The following is a 21134-nucleotide window of genomic DNA, read 5'->3' as shown; positions in this document are numbered from 1 at the left end:
GGAGACGGGCTTTCTGTTTACTCGCAATCCTCTCTTCTCTGTTTCGTATTATTCCATGAAGCACCATTTCCTCCGTTTGTGATGGGTTGAAGTTCTCCTCACAGTCGAAGGAGATCAAGCGATAAAAGTTGTTTGCGACGAATTTTTTTCACCACTAACAGTGTCGAGATGTGCCATCACAGCAGGTGAGACCCTACGGAAAACAGCTTGTTCCTGAGGATGGGTCTCATGCAGGGGGCTCTTGACATGCGCTTGGAAATAACACTCATTAATGGTTCGAACGAAACGTCCAGCATACATAGCGAAACGGTCAACTAACACAACGGTAGTTTCGAACGTCTTCTAGAAAAGAACTTATCTTGTTCATGAAATCTTTCTTCTCATAAAACACCTTGCAGGATCCCTTCTTGGCTTAGGATCGTTTCCTGCAGCAGATAGAATATCATGGAGGCACTTAGGATTACAAGAACAGAGTGACCTGGAGCTCGCAGAAAGTCAACCTGCATAAGATAAAGCAACATTTGTGCCAGATTTCATTCTCTTGACGGCACTCGCACTTGAATTTAGTAAACCACTTTGGTATTTCACAGTTGAAGATGTTCGAGCTTGATATACGAGCTGAATAATGGAAGGTCCAATTAGCAATTTTTCGTAGTTGTATTCATCTCAACCGAGGAGAGGTGTGAATACTGACAAGGTCTTAGCAACATTATTTTGCATGCACCGGTCAAATTTCCTTAAATTGCGCCCCCTCGTAGAACTCTCTTCTTTCAGACCTTTAAAGGAGCGTCCAGTAACGTTTTTCTAGAGGTAGTGTTTGCCAAAAATTAGTCTATATCTGTACGTTTTCCGTCATTATAATTTCGTAATTTCGCGCGGAAGGGAAAGGGGATATAAGTCGTTCCCGAGAGGATCGCGATCCACCATCAAACCTGATCTCAGTTACAGCTGCCATGGCAAGAAATTTTCTAAGCGCAAACTCTAATCCTAGAAAAAGGAAGAAAACCGTTAATCTAAAAAAATATGACACATAGTTCGTTTCCGAAAAAAAGGTTCTAAAATGTTCACCAAAGGAATTTCAGATGTTTAGCATAAAGAACACAACCTACTCTGCTGTAGGGAATTCCTGAAGATGTGTTAAACGCTGGCAGTAGACGGTTCCCGATATCTTCGGCCATTTTCAGCAACTGCCTGTTGTTATACCACTGCAGCCTAGACGGATTCTTGCCGCGCACCAATTCTGCCAATAGGTGACCTGAAATGCAAGATGGAAATTCATCCTAACCTTCCAAAAAGCAGGCTCTCTCTAAAAGGTTACATACAAGGACCAATTGATTTTGTTGCAGGCAAAAAATACAACTATTTTGACCAACATCTGTGGTTCTGCTTTCATTGTTCCTCCACAATATCAGTTCAGCTTTCGCTCCTTCCCACTCGTTCATTGACAATTTGCACAAACTCGAGTGCTGATCACGAATATTACGTCATTACGTGCATTACATTACGAATATTACGCGCTATGGCAGCACTTTTGTAATATGCAACACACGCGCTCGGTTCCTATTAGCTACAGCCAAATTATCCTTCTATACTTAACACAGCTGGAATGTGTTAAATAGGATTTTGTCCACCTTCCTTGTGTGGCTGACTCCTTGGAATGAACCGGCATATCTTTGAGTTTGAAGACTGACGTCATCCCGGTCAATGTTGCCCACTGCATGGGCAGCTTTCACTATGAAGGCTCAAACATACTACACAATATTCATTATCGATTTTAGCGTCTTACCTCCATCTCACCTATATCGAAAAGCATTTATCTTAAAATTGTGCACTTACATAAGATGAGGAAACACTAACACAACAGCCAAGATTGTTAACAAACTTTATTACGGCTAACGTTTCGGCGTTGTCGCCTTCGTCAAACCCTGGAATTTAAGATTTACAATATATCTTCTCAAATGCCTCGTCCAGAACAAGTTATCATCCCCTAAGATAATGCACCCGGAACGAAAACCAAATGAACCCAAATCGTTGTGCCTACCTCAGTAGTCGCGTTGCCGTGATGTTAACGGATATCCGCGTAGCGCAATCGCTCCGCTAATACTAATTAGGATGCGACCCGCATATGACCCCGTAGATCAAAACCCGCAAAGGTCTTGATACAGAGCCAGCTCGTTGGTCACGGCTAAGCACTCTTCCTTTCTATTCATTTTTGGACCTTTTGCATTTATCCAAAACGCTTCTAAAATTGTGCGAGCTATAATTTCGGGTTCGTACGATAGAATTGTGACAGCTATGCAGAAAGGAACATTTTCATGACACTGTCCGCGGTGAGCTCCGAGGGGAGTTGCTGCATTCGAGTGTTTCATCCCATTTAGATGTTCTTTAATGCGAACACAAAGGGGTCCCCCTGTTTCGCCGATGTAGTGGTCTTCACATGTTTTGCACGAAATTAGATAGACTACACCAAAAAGCATGCAGTCGCCTTCTCTCCCGAATGGGCGGGCATATTACACAGTCTGGAGTAAGACAGAAGCGATCGTACATTCTATTTCGAACTAATTGCTTCTTGAGATTTGTTGGAGGTACTTCCACAATTTTCACTTGGTCCTCGAGAGCGCATTTCACCAGACTAGCCCTTATAGCTTTACACAAGTTATGAAGGTCAGGTAGAAATCGATATTACTCCAGTCAACCACTGTGGCATATTCTCGCTGTGCACCAAGATCTGGCCTACGCGCTACATTACTAGTGTAACCGTTAAAATTCGCGATACGTTGCGCTAGGTTGGTCGCATCGATCCGCTCCTGGACATCTGATGTCACCCTTACGGCTGTCCTAAACAGAAGAACCGGAGATAAGTACGTCCTATAATAAGCAATGTAGGTGGCCATACGGATAGAATATCTTGGCTTTTGAACGCTATACTTGCACCATTGCTCAAGTATGTTCCTGCGCATCTATCCAACACCAACACGCTCCTTGAGCAGCTTCAAAAAGCGCCTGCAGGGAAATAATGTATCATTGAATCTTTCGATGTCACATCGCTTTATACAAATGCTTCAAACAGCACTGCAAGCTGTGTTCAAGCTACTCGCAAAATACTGAGGCACGTTAGACTATCACGGGTTTTCCATAAGGCAAATTACTACGCTCCTGGATGAATGGTTAAAATGCTCCATTTTTCGTTGCGCCGGATACTATTATAGACAGGTCAGAGGACAAAAACTAGCTCCCACACTAGCATTCATGTCCAAAATAGAACAACCCATTCTGGAACGAAAACCTTTCCTGTACTGCCGTTACTTTGATTATATGCACCGAACGAGATCAATACGAGATGGACACTTGTTTCGAGCTTCTCAACTGAAACATAGACAGCCTCCTCGCCTGACTCTGCTCCGTTCTAGACGCTATCATTGTTCTTCTCCATGTGTGTCGAAGTGTCTGCCATTATTTATTGGGCGGGGGCAGCCTACATATATATATATATATATATATATATATATATATATATATATATACATATATATACATATACATACATATATAATGTATATATTATATATATATGTATGTGTATATATATCAGGTAAACTTTGATCCTCCAAGACAAATCCTGTTACAGTTTGTCGATCCGAGGGATGAAAGAGTTGTTTGACAAGTTATTGGTACTACATAATAGGAAACTCGAAAACAGTAATTTTCCTCTCTTTCATGAAGAAATTGTTCCGCTTGATTTATTGTGTGTTCCTACATTAAACCAATCCGTATCCACCATCATGCTTAACAGTTTGGAATTCCTTTTTCAAGCCAAGACAACATATCAATTCGTACGTATTTTTCGATTTGTTGGTAGACTGTGTTAAACCGATAATATCGTTCAGCTCATTAATGTATGCAGTACGATTAGAAATTAACAAGAAATTTAACCTGCACTGTGAATGGTGTAAATGTTTTTATATAGTTTTGAAAAAGACCTGTCATTTGTCTGTCTTTGTAAACGGCTTTGCAATGTTTTAGTTTTAGTTCTGTTTAAGTCCTTCTGAATACACAGACAAAGATATCTTTTCCTATAAACTATAAATTCACACTATACACACTACACTAGCTTTTTTGACTTGTTTTTTTTTGTTTTTTTATATCCTTATTTATATGCATTATATATATTTTATTTATATCATGCTATATAATAACGCGCTTAGTCCGTGTATGTGTGTGTGTGTGCGTGTGTGTGCGTGTGTGTGCGTGTGGTGTGTGTGTGTGTGTGTGTGTGTGTGTGTGTGTGTGTGTGTGTGTGTGTGTGTGTGTGTGTGTGTGTGTGTGTGTGTGTGTGTGTGTGTGTGTGTGTGTGTCACGAAAATACTCCATAATGATGCAAAAGTCTGCACTGGTGAGGTGCCAAACCATCGCCATGCAAATGATAGGTGACCACTCTACCTCTTCACCATTGTCCAAAGCCATGCAGAAATATCTGTTGTCTTTGATAAGGCAAGTTAGTCTCTCATATGTTAGTGAGGGTAAATAAACTTTTATCTGAATGTATACTTCCAAATTTGCAAACTATCATCCTGTATAATAACGGGCGTATTCTGTCACGTGTGCGTCTGTGTGTCTCAGTCAAGAAATCTCAAAAAGAGAGGGAGACGGATACCATTTCGTCGGTTTGGTGCGTTGGAGCCTCAACGCGGTAACATTGCATGAGACGGTTCCTTCGGTTATCTAAATCCCAGCGTGTCCCTTGATGCTGTTAACATCCTTTCTTCAAAAAAAAAGGAAACACACGTACGAACGGCTCCTTAAATGCAATACATAGTAGCCAACAGTTTACGCGATCTAACGTTATTTTCATCACTACGATATGATAGTATATAGTGATATTCACGTCTTCATGTTAGCACATCATTCTTTGCTAAAAGTTGAAAACGGAGGAGACTCATACTTCGAATAATGGTTCGATGTTGTGGAAGTTTGAGAAAAACATATTCTCCAAATATAGAACTGAGCGTTTAGGGAAAATCTTTCGTCTATGCTTAAATTTTCGGGTTAAAAAAATTGAAGGAAGAGTTGATAGAAAAAAGCAATTCTAATTTTACAAAAATGTCGCTACTGCTATTTCTCATTGATCGATGAAGGCGAGCGAAGCGAACAGCAAAAAAGCCTGAAGTCCGGCTTTAGCCGGACGTTCAGGCTAGTATTATATATATATTTATTTATTTATACTGATGTTATTGTTTTGTCATGATGCACGAGCAGGACAGTTGAGCAGGAGGCAACGTCTACGGTGATGACGAAGCTCGATTTCATGAAAAAAGACAGAGACAGCTGCTTGGCTTCTATTGCGCTATGACATACCTAACGAAGAACTCACACGGAAAGGTGTGTAATATATCGGGGATCATTTTACAAAGCGACAGCTGGAACGGCTTGTCTAATAACTGAAGTGGTGCAAGATCTGGGGATATTCTATAGTTAAGCACATGATACATCGAGTTTCGGAAAATAACAAGATAGAACAACAACGAATGAAATGATTTCGGGCAAGCGGAGATGCCGGAGAACAAAAACGTTTAACACAACTACGTTCGAAAACGGTACACTTTGGCGAAAATGCGGATAAAGTATAGTTCAATAATATCAACTCACAGATCAAGTCAAAAAAGCCGGTGTAGTGTGTACAATGTAAATTTACGGTAATGGAAAAGATGTCTTTGCCTGTGTATTCAGGACTTAGACAGAACTAAAACTAAAACATTGTAAAGTCGTTTACAAAGACAGACAAATGACAAGTCTTTTTAAAACTATATAAAATCATCTACTCACAGTACAGATTATATTTCTTTTTAACCTCTAGTCGTACTGCATACGACGAACGATATTATCGGTTTAATACAGTCTGCCAACCAATCGGAAAATACGTAGGAATTGATATATGGTCTAGCGGAACAATTTCTTCATGAAAGAGAGGAAAATTACTGTTTTCGAGTTTCCTATTATGTAGTACCAGTAACTTGCCAACCAACTCTTTCATCCCTCGGGTTGACAAACTGTTACAGGATTTGTCTTGTTGCATTCCTTCAAAGAGAAAATTCGCTAAAATTCAGATTTTTGTTCCAGCAGCAAAACGATCGTGACTTCGAATAATTTCTAGTAACTCAGCTCTTACTAAGTGTATGAGAAATTCGGTCCTAAATGTGTTGTATTGCTAATGTAAGCTCAAGGACATCCCCGTCCACAACGACTTACCGCCTCATAGAGGTGAAGACGTCGACCTGGAATGTACATAGGAGATGAGTCCTCTAGCAGGGTCTCCCAAGAAAATCTCTCGAAAATGAGTTCGACATCTCCGACTTCCTCGGAATCGGGAGGGTAGCTAGGTATAAACCACAGCTAAGATTACCCACCGTCTTGACAGAAGATGCCATAAGATAGTCTCTGATCCATACAGGTTAGCTATGACCTGTGGTGAAAGCGAAGCTCATCATGACAAGGGTGCTTAGTACAGGTGAATATCGGCTTGCCCCTCCAGAGCACATACAATGCCTCAGTACTCGACACACAAGACCATGCTATCTCAGACGTCGCACGGAATCGCTACCACTGAGAAGCGATCAAATCTCAGGTTGCTTAAAACGTTTTTGATTCTGAATGAAGGCGACTGTCTGAGACTTTACAGCCACAGCGCAAGAACAGTACCCGCGGACGCCAACCCATATGACTTTCTCACAGCTGCAGAACGCACCAAATTTGCAAGAGACCAAGTGCAGGAGCGACGCGCGACAGATGGATGACGGTATACTCTCATTCGCGCAAAAAAGGTTACGTCAAAAAATGTAGCAGGTGACTAGCTCTACAAGTAGCCGGAGAAAGTGATTCGCAACGAGAAGTCCTTCTACAAATTCATTGTCGGAGATCCTAACACAAAACTAAGAAAGGGCACAGAAGAGGAACAAAAGATTGGAAGATTTGGATTACGGGACCGGAATAAAAACGGCATTCTTCTTATCAATCTGATTTCTGCAAGTCACCTTTTTCATGGGAATGCCCTGTTCATGAAGAAAGGTTATTGTAAGTGAATACTGCAATTGCCCAACGGCACGACTCATGCGGGATCGATCACAAGCTGATCGATCCCGCATGAGTCGATCACGAGGTGATGTCCACTTGACGTCTCTGTAGTACCTTTTTGTAGTGGTTCTGAACGTGCCCGTGAAAGTTTTCGAAAACCACCCGAGGTTGTTAGAAATGAATTTATGGCTTCATCCCAATAAATCACACATTAAGCAGTTGGTGGCAAACATCGGCTGCAGAAAATCTTTTGCAGGAGGATCGTTCGAAGCACAAGCAGGAGAAAATCCTGGGACCAAACAAAGAAAGACATGATTAAAGAATGTCGCAGGAAACTTCACGAATATAGCATCAAATAAGTTATATCCGCTTGCTGACCGAGTATTCGCATCTCTTAACGTAGTGAGGCAGAAATCATCGCAACGTGATCCTACTTAAAAGTTTTTCGTTTGTCAACTCTGGTGTCAAGCTAAAACGTCGCCGAAGCTGTTCACGGTTGCATTGCAATGGATAATGGAATCATTTTCCTGGGAAGAAAAGGGCATACGTGTTGGTAGAAGTCTTCTTTCGAATCTTCGTTTTGCGGACGACGTCGTTCTCTTTGCGAGAAATAACAATGAAGCAAAGATGATGTTCAAGCTAATTAAACGAAGCAGGGAAGAGAATATGATCGCCAATAAACAGAAGGGAGACAGAGTTCATGAAGAATGTCTACTGCGGGGACGGAGAAGTACAACTTGAAGGCTTTTAAATTGTGGAAACGTCGTCACACGCATACCTCGGACGTTCTATGAATATGGAAAACGACTCGAAGGAAGAACTGAATAGAAGGATGAGAGGGGAACGGTCAATAGGTACCCGTATGATGTGATGCCGCGTATCCGGGAGGAAAATGAGCGTCAATTGCACCATGCGTCTCCTGATACCGTTTTCGCCGCGCCTACAGCTCCTATGATGCGCTTTTAAAATCGAACGGAAAGGAAAGTAGCTGGTATTAGATGTTGTTCGAAGGTCTACATAAAGTGTGCTGTAAGCTAATATAAAAGAAGGAAAGAATGAAATAGGTTTGTATAAGTGATATGCGATTTGAAAATGCGAGTGAAAATGAAATTATCCAGTTTCGAGTTGTTAGGTGGAAAACAGTCACTCTTCTCTGGGAATGTAAGAGATGTTTCAAAAAATGTCTCACTGATCGGTTATGTTATCTTCTTTACTTTTTTTGCGTCTTCTAAGAATTTCTTTTTGCTTATCTAGCTGGGTAAAACTGGCATCCAACGATTAATGAGGCGCGAATAATGCCTCGCAGACATACACTGTACCCAAAGGTATATCTCGAAGATACAAAGGTCTCTGTTGGCCACTAATACGCCTAACCTGTCATATTGATTTTATGTAGAGAATAGATAGACATGAAGCGATAAAACGATGTTGAAAGAAGTTTTAAGAACCATGACTAACTTACTTGACTTAATCGGCAGGCTGATGTCATGACCTGACGCGATTACCCGCATCTTCGCCGAGGTGTACCGTCCTTGAACACAGCTCTGCCCAACCTTCTCGATCTTCTGCGAGAGCTTGCACAGAATCAATCCATTCGTCGCTATTCCATATTCTGCGAAACCTTACGTCTCGCCTGAACTGCCACGCCGAGTGTCCTCAGCTCCTCTTTCACCACCTCAATCCAGAACTTCCGTTTTTGGCCAGGTGGCTTCTTTCAGCTCGAACCCAACAAACTCCTCAGAACTCGTTGAACAAGGCGATCTGCCGGTCTCCTTAATATATGACCAAAGAAGCGAAGACGATTTACTTTAGCCACTTTCGATGGTGGTGCAAAATGTTGTTTTCCACGTGTCATCCGCCGGTATACCACATCAATTTCTGCGTAAAGATCTTCATTGTGACATACCCTAGGCCAAAAGTAACCAAGTGGCCGTCTAAGCAGCTTTCGTTCCCTGCAGTCAAGCCTCTCCATAACCGTTGATGGTGCTGCCCAAGTCTCCGATCCGTACATCATGATGGGGCGAATTGCGGATAGGTAGACTCGCAGCTTGACTTTGTTGGTGATGGGGGTCGACCACAGACACTTCGTTAAGGAGTAAAATGCAGAAGTGGCCTTAGCGCATCTTTGCTGAACATCTCTCTCGTAGCTGCCGTTGTTCTTCAGCATACAGCCCAGGTAACAGAACTCATCGACGAGTTCTTTCGGATGTCCGTCCACCCTGATTCCCGTTCGTGGTCTCGAAGAGATCCACATCTGCTTGCATTTATCAGGGCGTAGGCGTAGTCCATAGGCTGCAGCCAGCTCCGATACAAGGTTGACAACATGTTGAAGTTTCGTACTGCTTTCCGCGAATATAACAACATCGTCGGCGTACTCGAAGTCAGCCAAGGGGCACCCAGATGGTGCTAAGACAATATCGGCAGGACACTGGTCGACTGTTCTTCGCATATTGTCGTCGATGGCGAAATTGAACATGAAGGGTCCTGCCACCGCCCCTTGTCTTACTCCAGTTACCACTTCAGACGGTGCTGTACATCCGGCTGGTGTTCGAACTGCAGCAGTTGTTCGTTGATTCATGTCATCAAGCAAACGAACGAACTTTCCTGGTACTCCATCGGCTCGAAGAGCGTTGAGAAGACGGCCTGGGTGAGGGAGTGGAACGCGGCTTCAAAGTCCAGAAACGCTAGTTGCATTGGCTTCGAATACCGCTGCCAGATTTCGATCACTCTCCTGACGATAAACACCTGGTCAATCGTAGATCGGCCAGGACGAAAGCCAGCTTGCTCGTCGCGCGTTGTTTCTTCGCGATGTTTAATGAGTCGGTCCAGGATAATGCGCTCCAATACCTTGTACATAACACGAGATTCCTCGATAATTCCTGGGGTCCGTGACGGATAACTTCTTGTGGAGGGGAATTATGATAGCGTGTCTCCACGAATCAGGTATCCTTTCGTCTATCCATATTGAACGGATGATCTTTGTCATCTCACGAATCCCAGACGGAGGAAGATATTTCAACATTTCTGCGCTAATCCCGTCGTCTCCACCAGATTTTCCATTCTTCATTTTTTCAAATACAGACTAGAACCTCCGAGTCGGTCGGTGGCTCCTCGTTAAGCGCATATGTCGGCCTATGAACGTGCTCGAGTTCAGGGGCTGGCGGTGCTTGCCGGTTCAGCAAGGTCTTTAAATGATCCCTCCAAATTGGAAGGGTTGCTTCACCGACAGCTACTCCATTGGCAGTGTTGAGGACAGAAGAACATCTTTTCATTTTGCTGCTGTACTGTCTTAGTAAACCATAGGCTTTCAGCGGGTTCTTGTCCTCCCACGCCTTCTCAAACTCCATCGCTCTTGACGTCCACTCGTTATCGCGGTCTTGTTGCAGTTGACGACGCAGCTTCTTTCTAAGACGCTTTTCCTAGTTGAAGTCACCAGCGCTGCGCGCGACACATACAGAATTGTATGTGGATTTTGTTTTCGCAGATGCAAAGGCAAACTTCTTCCGCGACAATAGAACCGGGAGCGTTTCCCTTGAAGTGTCCTGGATGCACTTTGTGAAGACTTCGTCATTCAGACCTGCCATGTCGATCTTCGGTTGAAGAGGAACTCCTCGGTTTCTCTTGTGGAACCGTATCTTGAAGCTGAGGAGAACTGGACGGTGGTCAGAATCGAACGCGACGTCCCAAACAGCTCTAGATTTTCGGATATCTGACTGAGGAACGTTCCTCGCCAGAACGTAGTCGAGCTGAAGTTTAAGAGCTTTCATCTTCCGCTTGCGGTGCTCTTCAGGCGTTAAAAAGGTTGACCCCTGCCGCGTGAGCTGATGACATCGATGATTCCTCTCAAACATGGAAGCGATGATGAGGCCCGTCTGTTCGCATAAGTCGACCAGACGGTCACCGTTGTCCGACGTGCGCTCCGCTGCATAGTACCATTTTCCTAGCACATCGGATTGCTGTTCGAGTACCATCTTCGCATTTGCGTCGATTCCGACAATGACCACCTGCTGGCTTGGTATTTTAGACATCAACGCATTGAGTTCATCATAGAAGGCGTCCTTACTGTTGTCCTCAGCGGTTTCCGTAGATGCGTGAGCACTTACGATCCAGAGTTTACGTCCTCTGCGATACCGCAGTCGTAGAAAGGCGCATCTAGACGACGTTGAGCCAAATTCCTCCACCAGGTTCTTGTAATCGTTCCTCACAGCTATCGCGCAGCCACCTACTTTGTTCTCATCAGCATCGCCGCAGTATATGGTGCAATTTTCGATGCTGATGACGGGCCGATCCCTCATGCGTGTTTCCTGCAGTGCAGCAAAAGGCACACAGAGATATCGCAGAAGTCTGGATAGAGCGGCTTGTTGGAGTTCACTCGATAGTGTTCGGCAGTTCAGCGTGACGAAACGAATGGTTGTTGCCAAAGATTCCATGCTCCCTTCAGGCAGTTGACCTTTCAGGTTATGGGCTTTGGCAGTGTGCTGGATGACAGCACCTTTTTGCAATGTATGGGAGGCTTTCGCCATATAACAGTGCAGGTTATATAGCTCGTACGTTCCCAAGTGTTGAAGCTACTAAGTAAAAAGGAAGACAGAGCTGGAACTGTTTTAACTTTACCAAATCTTCTAAAGAAGGGAAAAATGTAGTTGTAGGGGCCATTCAGTGGCGCCCTTACTTCTGGACGATCTGCCTTACTTTTTTCTCTTAGTAACTTTAGTTTACATGTCATAGATCCTTAGTTTACATGTCATAGATCCTCTAAGACTAATACCTAGGTATTAGGGCCTCAAGCGATTTAGTTATTTACTTCCAGAAACAAGGGCACCACTGAGTGGCTATCCCCAACTAATTTTTACTCCGAACAAGCTAACGAGAAATAACTAACCAAGTCATGTCATGTGTTACTTCCAAAGATAAAGAACCGAAAATGAATTCCATAGCAGTCCTTCCACAGTTGGGGCAAAGTCGCTCCGTCTACAGCAATCAACGATCAGAAAGATATGCGCCGAATTCCTTCTTCGTGTTCGATGCACATTTTACCCGCAGAAGTGAATGACATAAAGTAAGTAGAAGGAGAAGAAACAAGCGCCAGAGAATAGACTGCGATGGGAAGCTCAAAATTAGTGCAAAGAGAAATCCCCTCAACTGTTTAGTATAGCCTAGAAATCTTTTAATGGCAGGGCAAGTTCAAAGCGAATAACCGCAGGTTGGCTAATACGAATGGTTTTCATTCAAGGGTACCAGATATAGCAATACTGACAACGAGTCAGTGCAGCCACCTAGTTCAGTAGATTTATAGTAGGGACCATAAGATTCATCAAATAAAAAAATAAAAGTTTTTGACAAATAATTGATAATAAACGCACCATAAACAAAAAGAGAAGGGGGAAGAATAAAAATTGATACAATAAAAAATCACACATACACAGTAATCAAATATAAAACGGAAAAATTAGAACTATTATATATATACGTATATATGTGCATATATACATATATATGCATATATATATATATATATATATGTGTATATATATATATATATATATGTATATATATATGTATATATATATGTATATATATATATGTATATATATATATATATATGCAGCACAACCTACCAGAAAGTAGTCCTCCAAGAACACGAATATTAGTTTCGAACACAGAAACAATAAAGTCTGAATCAAAGCGGACGTTATCTACAACCAATCTTAGAGCCAGCTCGAATTCATCTAGAGCACCAATTACTACCAGCGTATCCAAGGTGTCGATAAGAGTTAGTGAGAAGCTGGAATAAAATATCTGGTCAAATGTATGCAATGAATCGTAAGTTTACAGTTGGCGCAAAACGCGCGTATTTTGGTGAATGCGTACACTATCCCCCCTGTACAGAGCTATACAAGCTAGCTGCTGAGCTCCTTACTTCCTGTTTTTCCTTGCATAATATTGCATAGATAGGGTTTCATAGGCTCAACAATGCTGTTTTCCATTGGTTCTGCTCCTAGAGTGCCTCTCATGTCTTAAATCTCTAGCATCTATAGTTATTGTGTAATTGCAATCGATTAGCATCCATCATAGTCCTAATACTAAAAGAAACTTTTCTTCGCTAGTTTCATTATCACTTTTTCTGACAGAGAATCTCGCCAAAAACTTCAGCTCGAAGTAGTTTCATTTCCACCCAACTTCTCGTGTAATTGCATATAGTTAGCCTTCTTTTTCTACGCATACTGGAAAACGCGACGCCATGCGCATAAGGAAGGAACATCAATCCCATACTAGACTAAGGAAGATAACGAAAAAAAAATCTCAGTAGAGGCCTGGCTACCACTATAGCCGATTTTGTGCGCAAAACAGCGGGTTACCGTAATACGACTCTTCTCTGCAGCGCATGACAATAAAGACGCTAACCACGGGCAACTACACGAAGAAATGCAATCTCTGTGAACTAAAGTTCTAGAGGCACCCTAACAACGGCAAAACTAATACAAAATGGACTTTGCTAAGACTACGTAACTCTATTTGCAGACTGTTGTATAACAAAAGAGTGTAAAACTATGAAAAAAGAAGAAAAGAAGTCGAAGAGATTGCTGCGCTCTGTGGGGAGAGCACTGCAAGATTTCATCGAGCAATGTTTTAACCAGATAAAACGCGTTTTGCACCGACTGTACATAGGTCAATTTTTTGTGACTAGGTTAGTCACACGGTCACACTATCATCACTGAATATGTTGATACTGCTCGGAAAACACCATAGTTAAACTCGTTCAAGTCTACGTAAATAGTTTCCTGTGAACTATGTTGTACCACGATGATGTGTTCACCAAGACACATCTTTCAACCTTCATTTCTTCGCCATTTACTTACTAGACTTAGAAAGCGTACGGATGTTATGGTTTAGTGCGGCTTATCCGCATTTTCATCGAGGTGAGTTGCTCTTGAACACGTTTGCTCCCGTTCTATTCGATGTTCAGCTAGAAATCATACAGTTCTTCGATTGAGGTGGAACTCGACTTCTTTTCCATCTGTCACTGATCCAAATTCTGGGCAATGTTACGTCTCGCCTGAACTGCTTGAACCCCCGATATTATTTTTTTCTGTTCCTCATTCACTACTACCGTCCATTTACGTGCAGGAAGTATTTCCAATTTGAGTCTGGGAGCAACCTCAAGTCAGTTTGAACAAGACGCTCTGAGGACCTCCTCATAATGTGGTCAAGAAAGCGAAAACGGCTTTCTACGACTACTTTACAAGGCGAGGCAATATGTTGATATTTTCCTCGAACAGCGAATAGGTGGACTTGCAACTTGCCTTCGTTGGCGATGAGAGTCGAACGCACACTTCGTTAAGAAGGGGAGACTGGTTGCAGAACCAGCTTCAGCGCATCTTTGTTGTACGTCTCTCTCGTAGCTTTTCTTTTTTCAGCAAACTTTTTTTTTTGCAATCCAAATAACGGAACTCGTCCACAAGTTCAATTGGTCGTCCATTCACCCTGATTCCTGTTGGAGGTCTCCCAGAGACCCACATCTGTTACATTTATCAGTACGTGATTTTGAACTGTACCCTACCTCAGTTCCGAACAACGATGAAGTACGTCCTGCTGATATGAAAACAGCAGCTGCTGTTTCTTCAGAATGATCCGCTTTAAAATCGTGCACATAACATGAAGCAATGAAAGAAATTATAATAGGTTGTCTCCAGTTTCCACTTCCAACAGGCACACTCTTTTAGTCTAGAAACAGCAGCGATTGTTCTTCTATTCATGTCCTTGATTAGGCTACGAACGTGCTTGGAATAATACCATTGCCGCGAAGCCCGTTGAAAAGACGTGTCCGATCATTAGAGCCGAAAGCGGCTTCGAAGCCCTGAAGGCCAACTGCATAGACTTCGAGTGCCGCTCTCACAATTTGATCACTCTTCCGACACTAAACGCCTGGTGCCGACACCTGGGTTTCCTAATAGATATGTTCCGTTGTAAACGAATCTCAAGTTTTGAACTTTGTGTAGTTCCAATTATAGAGATTCAGTAGATTCTAAAGCCCACTCTCATTGACATGTACACACATGAAAACATTAACACTTCTTGGAAAGCCTATCACAACTTTGCATTATTCCAATCCCACTAATCGCTTCTTTGCCACATCTTTGTTGCCGCCTTTTTAAAAATGAACTTTCATTACTCCCAAGTTTCAGATTTAAACAACAGAACACTTGACACTACAACAACTGACAAAAATGTGCGTTTATTATTAGGCATGAAGGCTGTCGGAACAGTTCAAAGAACACCCGAGAACATACGATTAGTCCTTTTTTGCTTCTTGGAGAAAAATCGGGTTAAGATCAGAAATTGGAACAGAGATAAAATTAAAAAATAAAAGAAATAAATAAATAATAATAGATAAATAATGAATTAAGAAATAAAGATAAAATTCAGATATGAACAAAGATGACTCACTTTCCAAGGCAGTCATCCACATCTCCACGACTAGGAGTTATCCCTCGTATGCGTCCACGACATGAAAGTGGCATTAACTCATCGGCTGGATAAGCATATTTCATATAAGAGTGATATCCATGCATAAACATCTCATAAGCTCGTTCTCTAAACAGAACAACTTAAGAAATAGCTGTTCAACTAGACGCGGCTAACTGTACTCTAGAAAACTAATTCTAATCTGATGTGGGATAGAAGTATAAATGAAGTTTTGTTGTCAGATCTAAGTGATCCAAGCGATGGTCAGACCTTTTTACGATGTCCTTCGAAGAAAAATGCGATGCTCTTCCAGTCCTTTGGCGAGAAGCCATGGCCCTTGCGCCTCATCGGGACAAATAGGAAATAGGAGTGTTACTGGTGCCCGCGCGAGCAAATCGACAAACAACTGGAGCTTAGGCATAGCTGATACATGTAATGAACTTAATGAACTGTAATGAACAAAGCTAGGAGGTTACGTCAGGTTTAAACCACAGAACAATAGTTGAGTTGAAAGGAGTGTTTTAATGTCTGCGATGAGCTCCGATAGCCGATACTGAGTTTACTATTTCATACAAATTTCCTAGTATCCGAAAAAAAAATTGAACACTCGTGTTCTTCCTTACATATTTTGAAAGTATTAAAGACAGCACTCTCGAAAAAAACACTCTCTTGCCTCCTTCTTCCGTGAAATGAAATCACTCAAGTTCTCCAAGGTAATCATTAGACTACTTGTTGATTTACGAGAAATGTAGTGTATTGTTCATTCTCATCCCATCCTTACTCCCTTACCCTCTATTCCCCCTCTCAAAGGGGGCATGATCAGGGGTCTCGCTAACACCTGACAATTCGCGTACTAGTAAATAAAGGATACAGGATAAAGTTTCTGGCGTTAATCAATCCGCTTGGGATGCGCCCCACGTTCACTTCAATTCAGTTCGTTTGAGGTTTACGAACGTGTAACTGGCCTATACAATGACTTGCGGTGGCTAGCCGATGTGTCCAGTCAGTGTTTTTATCCTCCCAGACACGTCTGGGACCAATTTATCGACCCGAAGGGATGAAAGGTTTGGTGAGCACTAGGGCGGATTCGAACCTCCGATCGATCGTGCAGGAAGCGCTACACTACACCCACCCCTCGCGTACAAGTACACCTGTAAAGTGATGTTAATACATAATCCCGAGAAGCTTATAAGCGTAAGTACTACTGCCAGAAAGAAATACGTCCTTCCAAAACATTTACCAAATAGACCACAAAAAAGTCCGTGAATTTCTCTAAAAAAAATTGGAAAAATTGAAAGTTGGTCTATGTAAATATTTCGAGGACTTCAGCTCAACTACATCCTAACAAGGAACATTCCTTTGTCAGATATCCCAAATCTAGAGTTATAGAAGTCCAGACGTCTGGAGCGAAGAAGTTTGAAAAGGCATGGGAGAACAAGAACCCGCGGAAAGCCCAAGCTTTATCAAAGCAGTATAGCTGCAAGACCATAAGATGATTTCCAGTCCTCAAAACTGCCAGTGGAAAGGCTGTTGGTGAAGCAACCCTTCCAATTTGGAGGGATCACTTGAAGACCCTGCTCAACGGGCAAGCGCCATCAGCTACTGAACTCGAGCACGTTCATAGATCGACAGGTTAACGAGGAGCCACCGACCGAGTCGGAGGTTCTGGTCTGTATCCAAAAGATGAAAAATGGAAAATCTGGTGTAGAAGACGGAAGTAGCACAGAAATGCTGAAATATCTTCCTCCGTCTGGGATTCGTGAGATGACAAAGATCATCCGTTCAATATGGATAGACGAAAGGATACCTGATTCGTGGAGACACGCTATCATAATTCCCCTCCACAAGAAGCTATCCGCCACGTACACCAGGAATTATCGAAGAATCTCGTGTTATGTACAAGGTATTGGAGCGCATTATCCTAGACCGACTCATTAAAAATTGCGAAGAAACAACGCGCGACGAGCAAGCTGGCTTTCGTCCTGGCCGATCTACGATTGACCAGGTGTTTATCGTCAGGAGAGTGATCGAAATCTGGCAGCGGTATTCGAAGCCAATGCAACTAGCGTTTCTGGACTTTGAAGCCGCGTTCCACTCCCTCACCGAGGCCGGCTTCTCAACGCGCTTCGCGCCTATGAAGTACCAGGAAAGTTCGTTCGCCTGCTTACCTGAATCAGCGAACAACTGCTGCAGTTCGAACACCAGCCGGATGTACAACACCGTTTGAGGTAGTAACTGGAGTAAGACAAGTGGCAGTGGCAGGACCCTTCTTGTTCAATTTCGTCATCAACGACATTATGCGAAGAACACTAAATCAGTGTCTTTTCATTCTAGCACTATCAGGACCCCCCTTGGCTGATCTCGAGTAGGCCGATGATGTTGTTATATTCGCGGAAAGCAGTACGAAACTTTAACATGTTGTCGACCTTGTATCGAAGCTGGCTGCAGCCTATGGACTACGTCTACGCCCTGATAAATGCAAGATGTGGATCTCCTCGAGACCTCGAACGGGAATCAGGGTGGACGGACAACCGATAGAACTCTTCGATGATTTTCTGTTTTTTTCTGTTTCTGTTACCTGGGCTGTATGCTGAAGAACAACGGCAGCTACGAGAGAGATGTTCAGCAAAGATGCGCTAAGGCTACTTCTGCATTTAACTCCTTAACGAAGTGTCTGTGGTCGACCCCCATCACCAACGAAGTCAAACTGCGAGTCTACCTATCCGCAATTCGCCCCATCATGATGTACGGATCGGAGACTTGGGCAGCACCATCAACGGTTATGGAGAGGCTTGACTGCAGGGAACGAAAGCTGCTTAGACGGCCACTTGGTTACTTTTGGCCTAGGGTATGTCACAATGAAGATCTTTACGCAGAAATTGATGTGGTATACCGGCGGATGACACGTGGAAAACAACATTTTGCACCACCATCGAAAGTGGCTAAAGTAAATCGTCTTCGCTTCTTTGGTATATTATGGTACATATATTAAGGAGACCGGCAGATCGCCTTGTCAAACGAGTTCTGAAGAGTTTGGTGGGTTCGAGCTGGAAGAAGCCACCTGGCCAAAAACGGAAGTTCTGGATTGAGGTGGTGAAAGAGGAGCTGCGGACACTCTGCGTGGATAGGCAGTTCAGGCGAGACGTAAGGTTTCGCAGAATATGGAATAGCGACGAATGGATTGATTCTGTGCAAGCTCTCGCAGAAGATCGAGAAGCTTGGGCAGAGCTATGTTCAAGGACGGCACACCTCGGCGAAGATGCGGGTAATCGCTTCAGGCGATGAAATCACCCTCTCCCCCTGATTAAGTCAAATAAGTCATACACATGAGTAGTAGTAATACTATAACACATCTAATAATAAAGAATACACTGGTGTGCAAAACTTAAGGATGAGATAGATAAAGTAACACAACATATCAACAGACTTGTGGAAATGAATGAAAATGCTGGAGTATGTTGTCAGAAGTGTGGTCAACGTGACCATAGCGCCGAATGTTGCTCGCCCCACAACAAGAGATGGTAGAAGGAACGGAAAAAGACAGCGCATGTCAATCAGCGAGTAGTTACAGTGCACTGTGGTGGTGTTGTTCACTACAACATGGCCCGGAGAGAACATATGACAGATTTCACACAGGATCTTAGGAAAACTGAAAATGTGACGAGAGCAGCCAAGCGAAACGGTTTGACATTTCTCACAGCAATGTTACAGGTACATGGGGAGCACGTGTTTCAAACCACATTCACTGTTGTCCGGTGGTCGTCCACGGTCAACTACAGCACTACCGATTGCTACATTATGCAGCAAGCAAGAAGGGACCCACACCAAACAACTACATATGCAATTACATAGATGTTTAACAGGACAGCAAGGCACGCAATCCCACGCTCCACAGCGACACGGCGACCGCATGGAGGTAGTCTCTTTGCCCGACGACCAGTATATCGTGTTTCGTTGACATCTGCACATCGGTTTCACCGTTTGCGATGAGGCTAAGAGCATAGGGACTGAACCAACGATAAGAGTTGTCGTTTGCTCCTTTCAGAGGGGACATATTCAGTGTGAATTGTGGTTTTGGCGTGCACTTATATGGGGAGAGTGGAACACGCACCCAGGAACATTTTCATGATCGTTTGGTGATCCGGGTGTTAACGTGTGGGGATGCATAATGTTGCATGGGCGGTACTCACCTCCAAATCGTTGAACACAGTACGTTCACCGGTCAACACTGTAGTGCTGCAGTTGACCGTAGTCAACCATTTTCTCTACCTCGGCAAGTAGTGTCTGTAGTTCGGAACACTTCCCGTGCACGTGAAACAATGCTGTGAGCAATACCAAACTCCTGGGCTACACTCAAACTGTCTTTTGATTTTTTCACGTTCTTCTAATCATAATGAACGTTCCCACGAAATGTTACCAACATCTCTCACAGAAAAACTTCCTTCCCCCATCGTTCTGTTGTTGTTTGCAGTGGACTTTCTTACATTTCTCTTCAGTCATTTCATTCTTGTAGTTTTCATTTCATAGTTTTTGCAAGAATGAGATGTTTGGTTAGAACGAAGAAGATTATACGATCGCCTTTGTTCAACTACAAACTGCGTTACAGGTTCACTCTGCAAAAAAAGATGACTGTTTGGTTTCTAGTGTACTACACCGTGTCAAATATGTAGAGACTGGGTAAAGTGCACGAAGTACAAACGAAATCGGATGTCCAGTTTGTGTTCGGAAAAAAGAGCGATGGCATGACAAATTCAATAGAATCAACCCATTTCGGAGCTCACAATATAGGTACGATCATCGGAGACTCTGATCCCTTTCATTTGAAAGGCTACTTCAACTGAACCGAACTACTCGTCTATAGGAAAAGCATATAATCAAAGATACAAGAATAAAAAAATGATTGGAGATAGATATAAGAAAAGCAGCACTTCATTGCATGATCTCGTCTCCCTAACGCTGCAACTTACTACGGACTATAAAATTTTAAAAAAATCTGCAACGCGTATAAAACTGTGTGGGCGAGGCAGTTCCTGCAGCTTGATATCGATACACTGTACAGACTGCCATAGTGCCGCCCACGGCCGCAATCTTTCACCACACATAACACAAGCGGAGTATCGATAAGAATGTAGAACTAGACCTGCGAATTTTGTGAGAGGTTGAAAACTTGCTTTTCGAAGATACTGAAAGATACTCACTGCACTAGAGGATAGTGAGAGATACTGACTGCAAACATTAATACTATATGGATGAACCCCTTCGGCAATTATTAAATTTATCGATTTCATTCTGCTTTCATATTAAATCCACCACTTTGAGTTTATGGAAAGCGACGAAACTTTGGCTTCGGGAGCAGCTGAGGGCGCGGTTATGAAATAGCAATGTCGCAGATATGGGCACCACGTAGACGAACTTCCCTATAATTGTCGACTTTGCCGATTTTTGCAATTTTCTCTAAAAAAAAATCCGGCATTTTGATGACAGTCAGGAAGAGAAACGATGCGAGAAACTAAAGCTGCATATGAAAGTGCAGTCATGGTTTCTCAGCAGAGCTCCGCTTCCAGCACTCGCAGACTCGAGACAAAAAAAAATCGATAATT

General features: G+C 42.9%; 3 protein-coding genes across 7 annotated transcripts in view; 2 read left to right on the top strand and 1 right to left on the bottom strand.

Annotated features, from left to right (window-relative positions):
• Window positions 1-21134, bottom strand: part of RB195_024351 (uncharacterized protein) — a gene marked incomplete at both ends in the record, with an annotated part of 82117 nt that overhangs the window by 48159 nt on the left and 12824 nt on the right. For 2 of the 5 annotated variants that reach the window (XM_064212092.1, XM_064212091.1), the window contains 4 exons: window positions 1110-1255; window positions 8531-8680; window positions 8794-9734; window positions 9776-9924. In XM_064212092.1, the coding sequence (XP_064067974.1) occupies window positions 1110-1255; window positions 8531-8680; window positions 8794-9734; window positions 9776-9924 (1386 nt within the window). Of the gene's footprint in view, window positions 1-1109; window positions 1256-8530; window positions 8681-8793; window positions 9735-9775; window positions 9925-10139; window positions 10474-10523; window positions 11547-11619; window positions 11691-12686; window positions 12854-15516; window positions 15664-15804; window positions 15867-21134 lie in introns of those variants that run through there. The other 3 variants (XM_064212087.1, XM_064212089.1, XM_064212090.1) reach the window with 3 other exon arrangements.
• On the top strand, window positions 18122-18526 carry RB195_024354 (uncharacterized protein; the record flags this gene model as incomplete). The annotated part of the gene is made up of 1 exon (XM_064212095.1): window positions 18122-18526. The coding sequence occupies one exon, from the start codon at window positions 18122-18124 to the stop codon at window positions 18524-18526; it is 405 nt and encodes a 134-aa protein (XP_064067972.1).
• On the top strand, window positions 18511-18819 carry RB195_024353 (uncharacterized protein; the record flags this gene model as incomplete). Its single annotated transcript, XM_064212094.1, has 1 exon — window positions 18511-18819. One exon carries the CDS (start codon window positions 18511-18513, stop codon window positions 18817-18819), a length of 309 nt encoding a protein of 102 aa, XP_064067971.1.

Source organism: Necator americanus, chromosome X (genome assembly GCF_031761385.1).
Source record: "Necator americanus strain Aroian chromosome X, whole genome shotgun sequence".
NCBI classification, from domain to species: domain Eukaryota; kingdom Metazoa; phylum Nematoda; class Chromadorea; order Rhabditida; family Ancylostomatidae; genus Necator; species Necator americanus.
The sequence above is the reverse complement of the archived record's forward strand: the minus strand, read 5'-3'. Positions and strand labels throughout refer to the sequence as shown.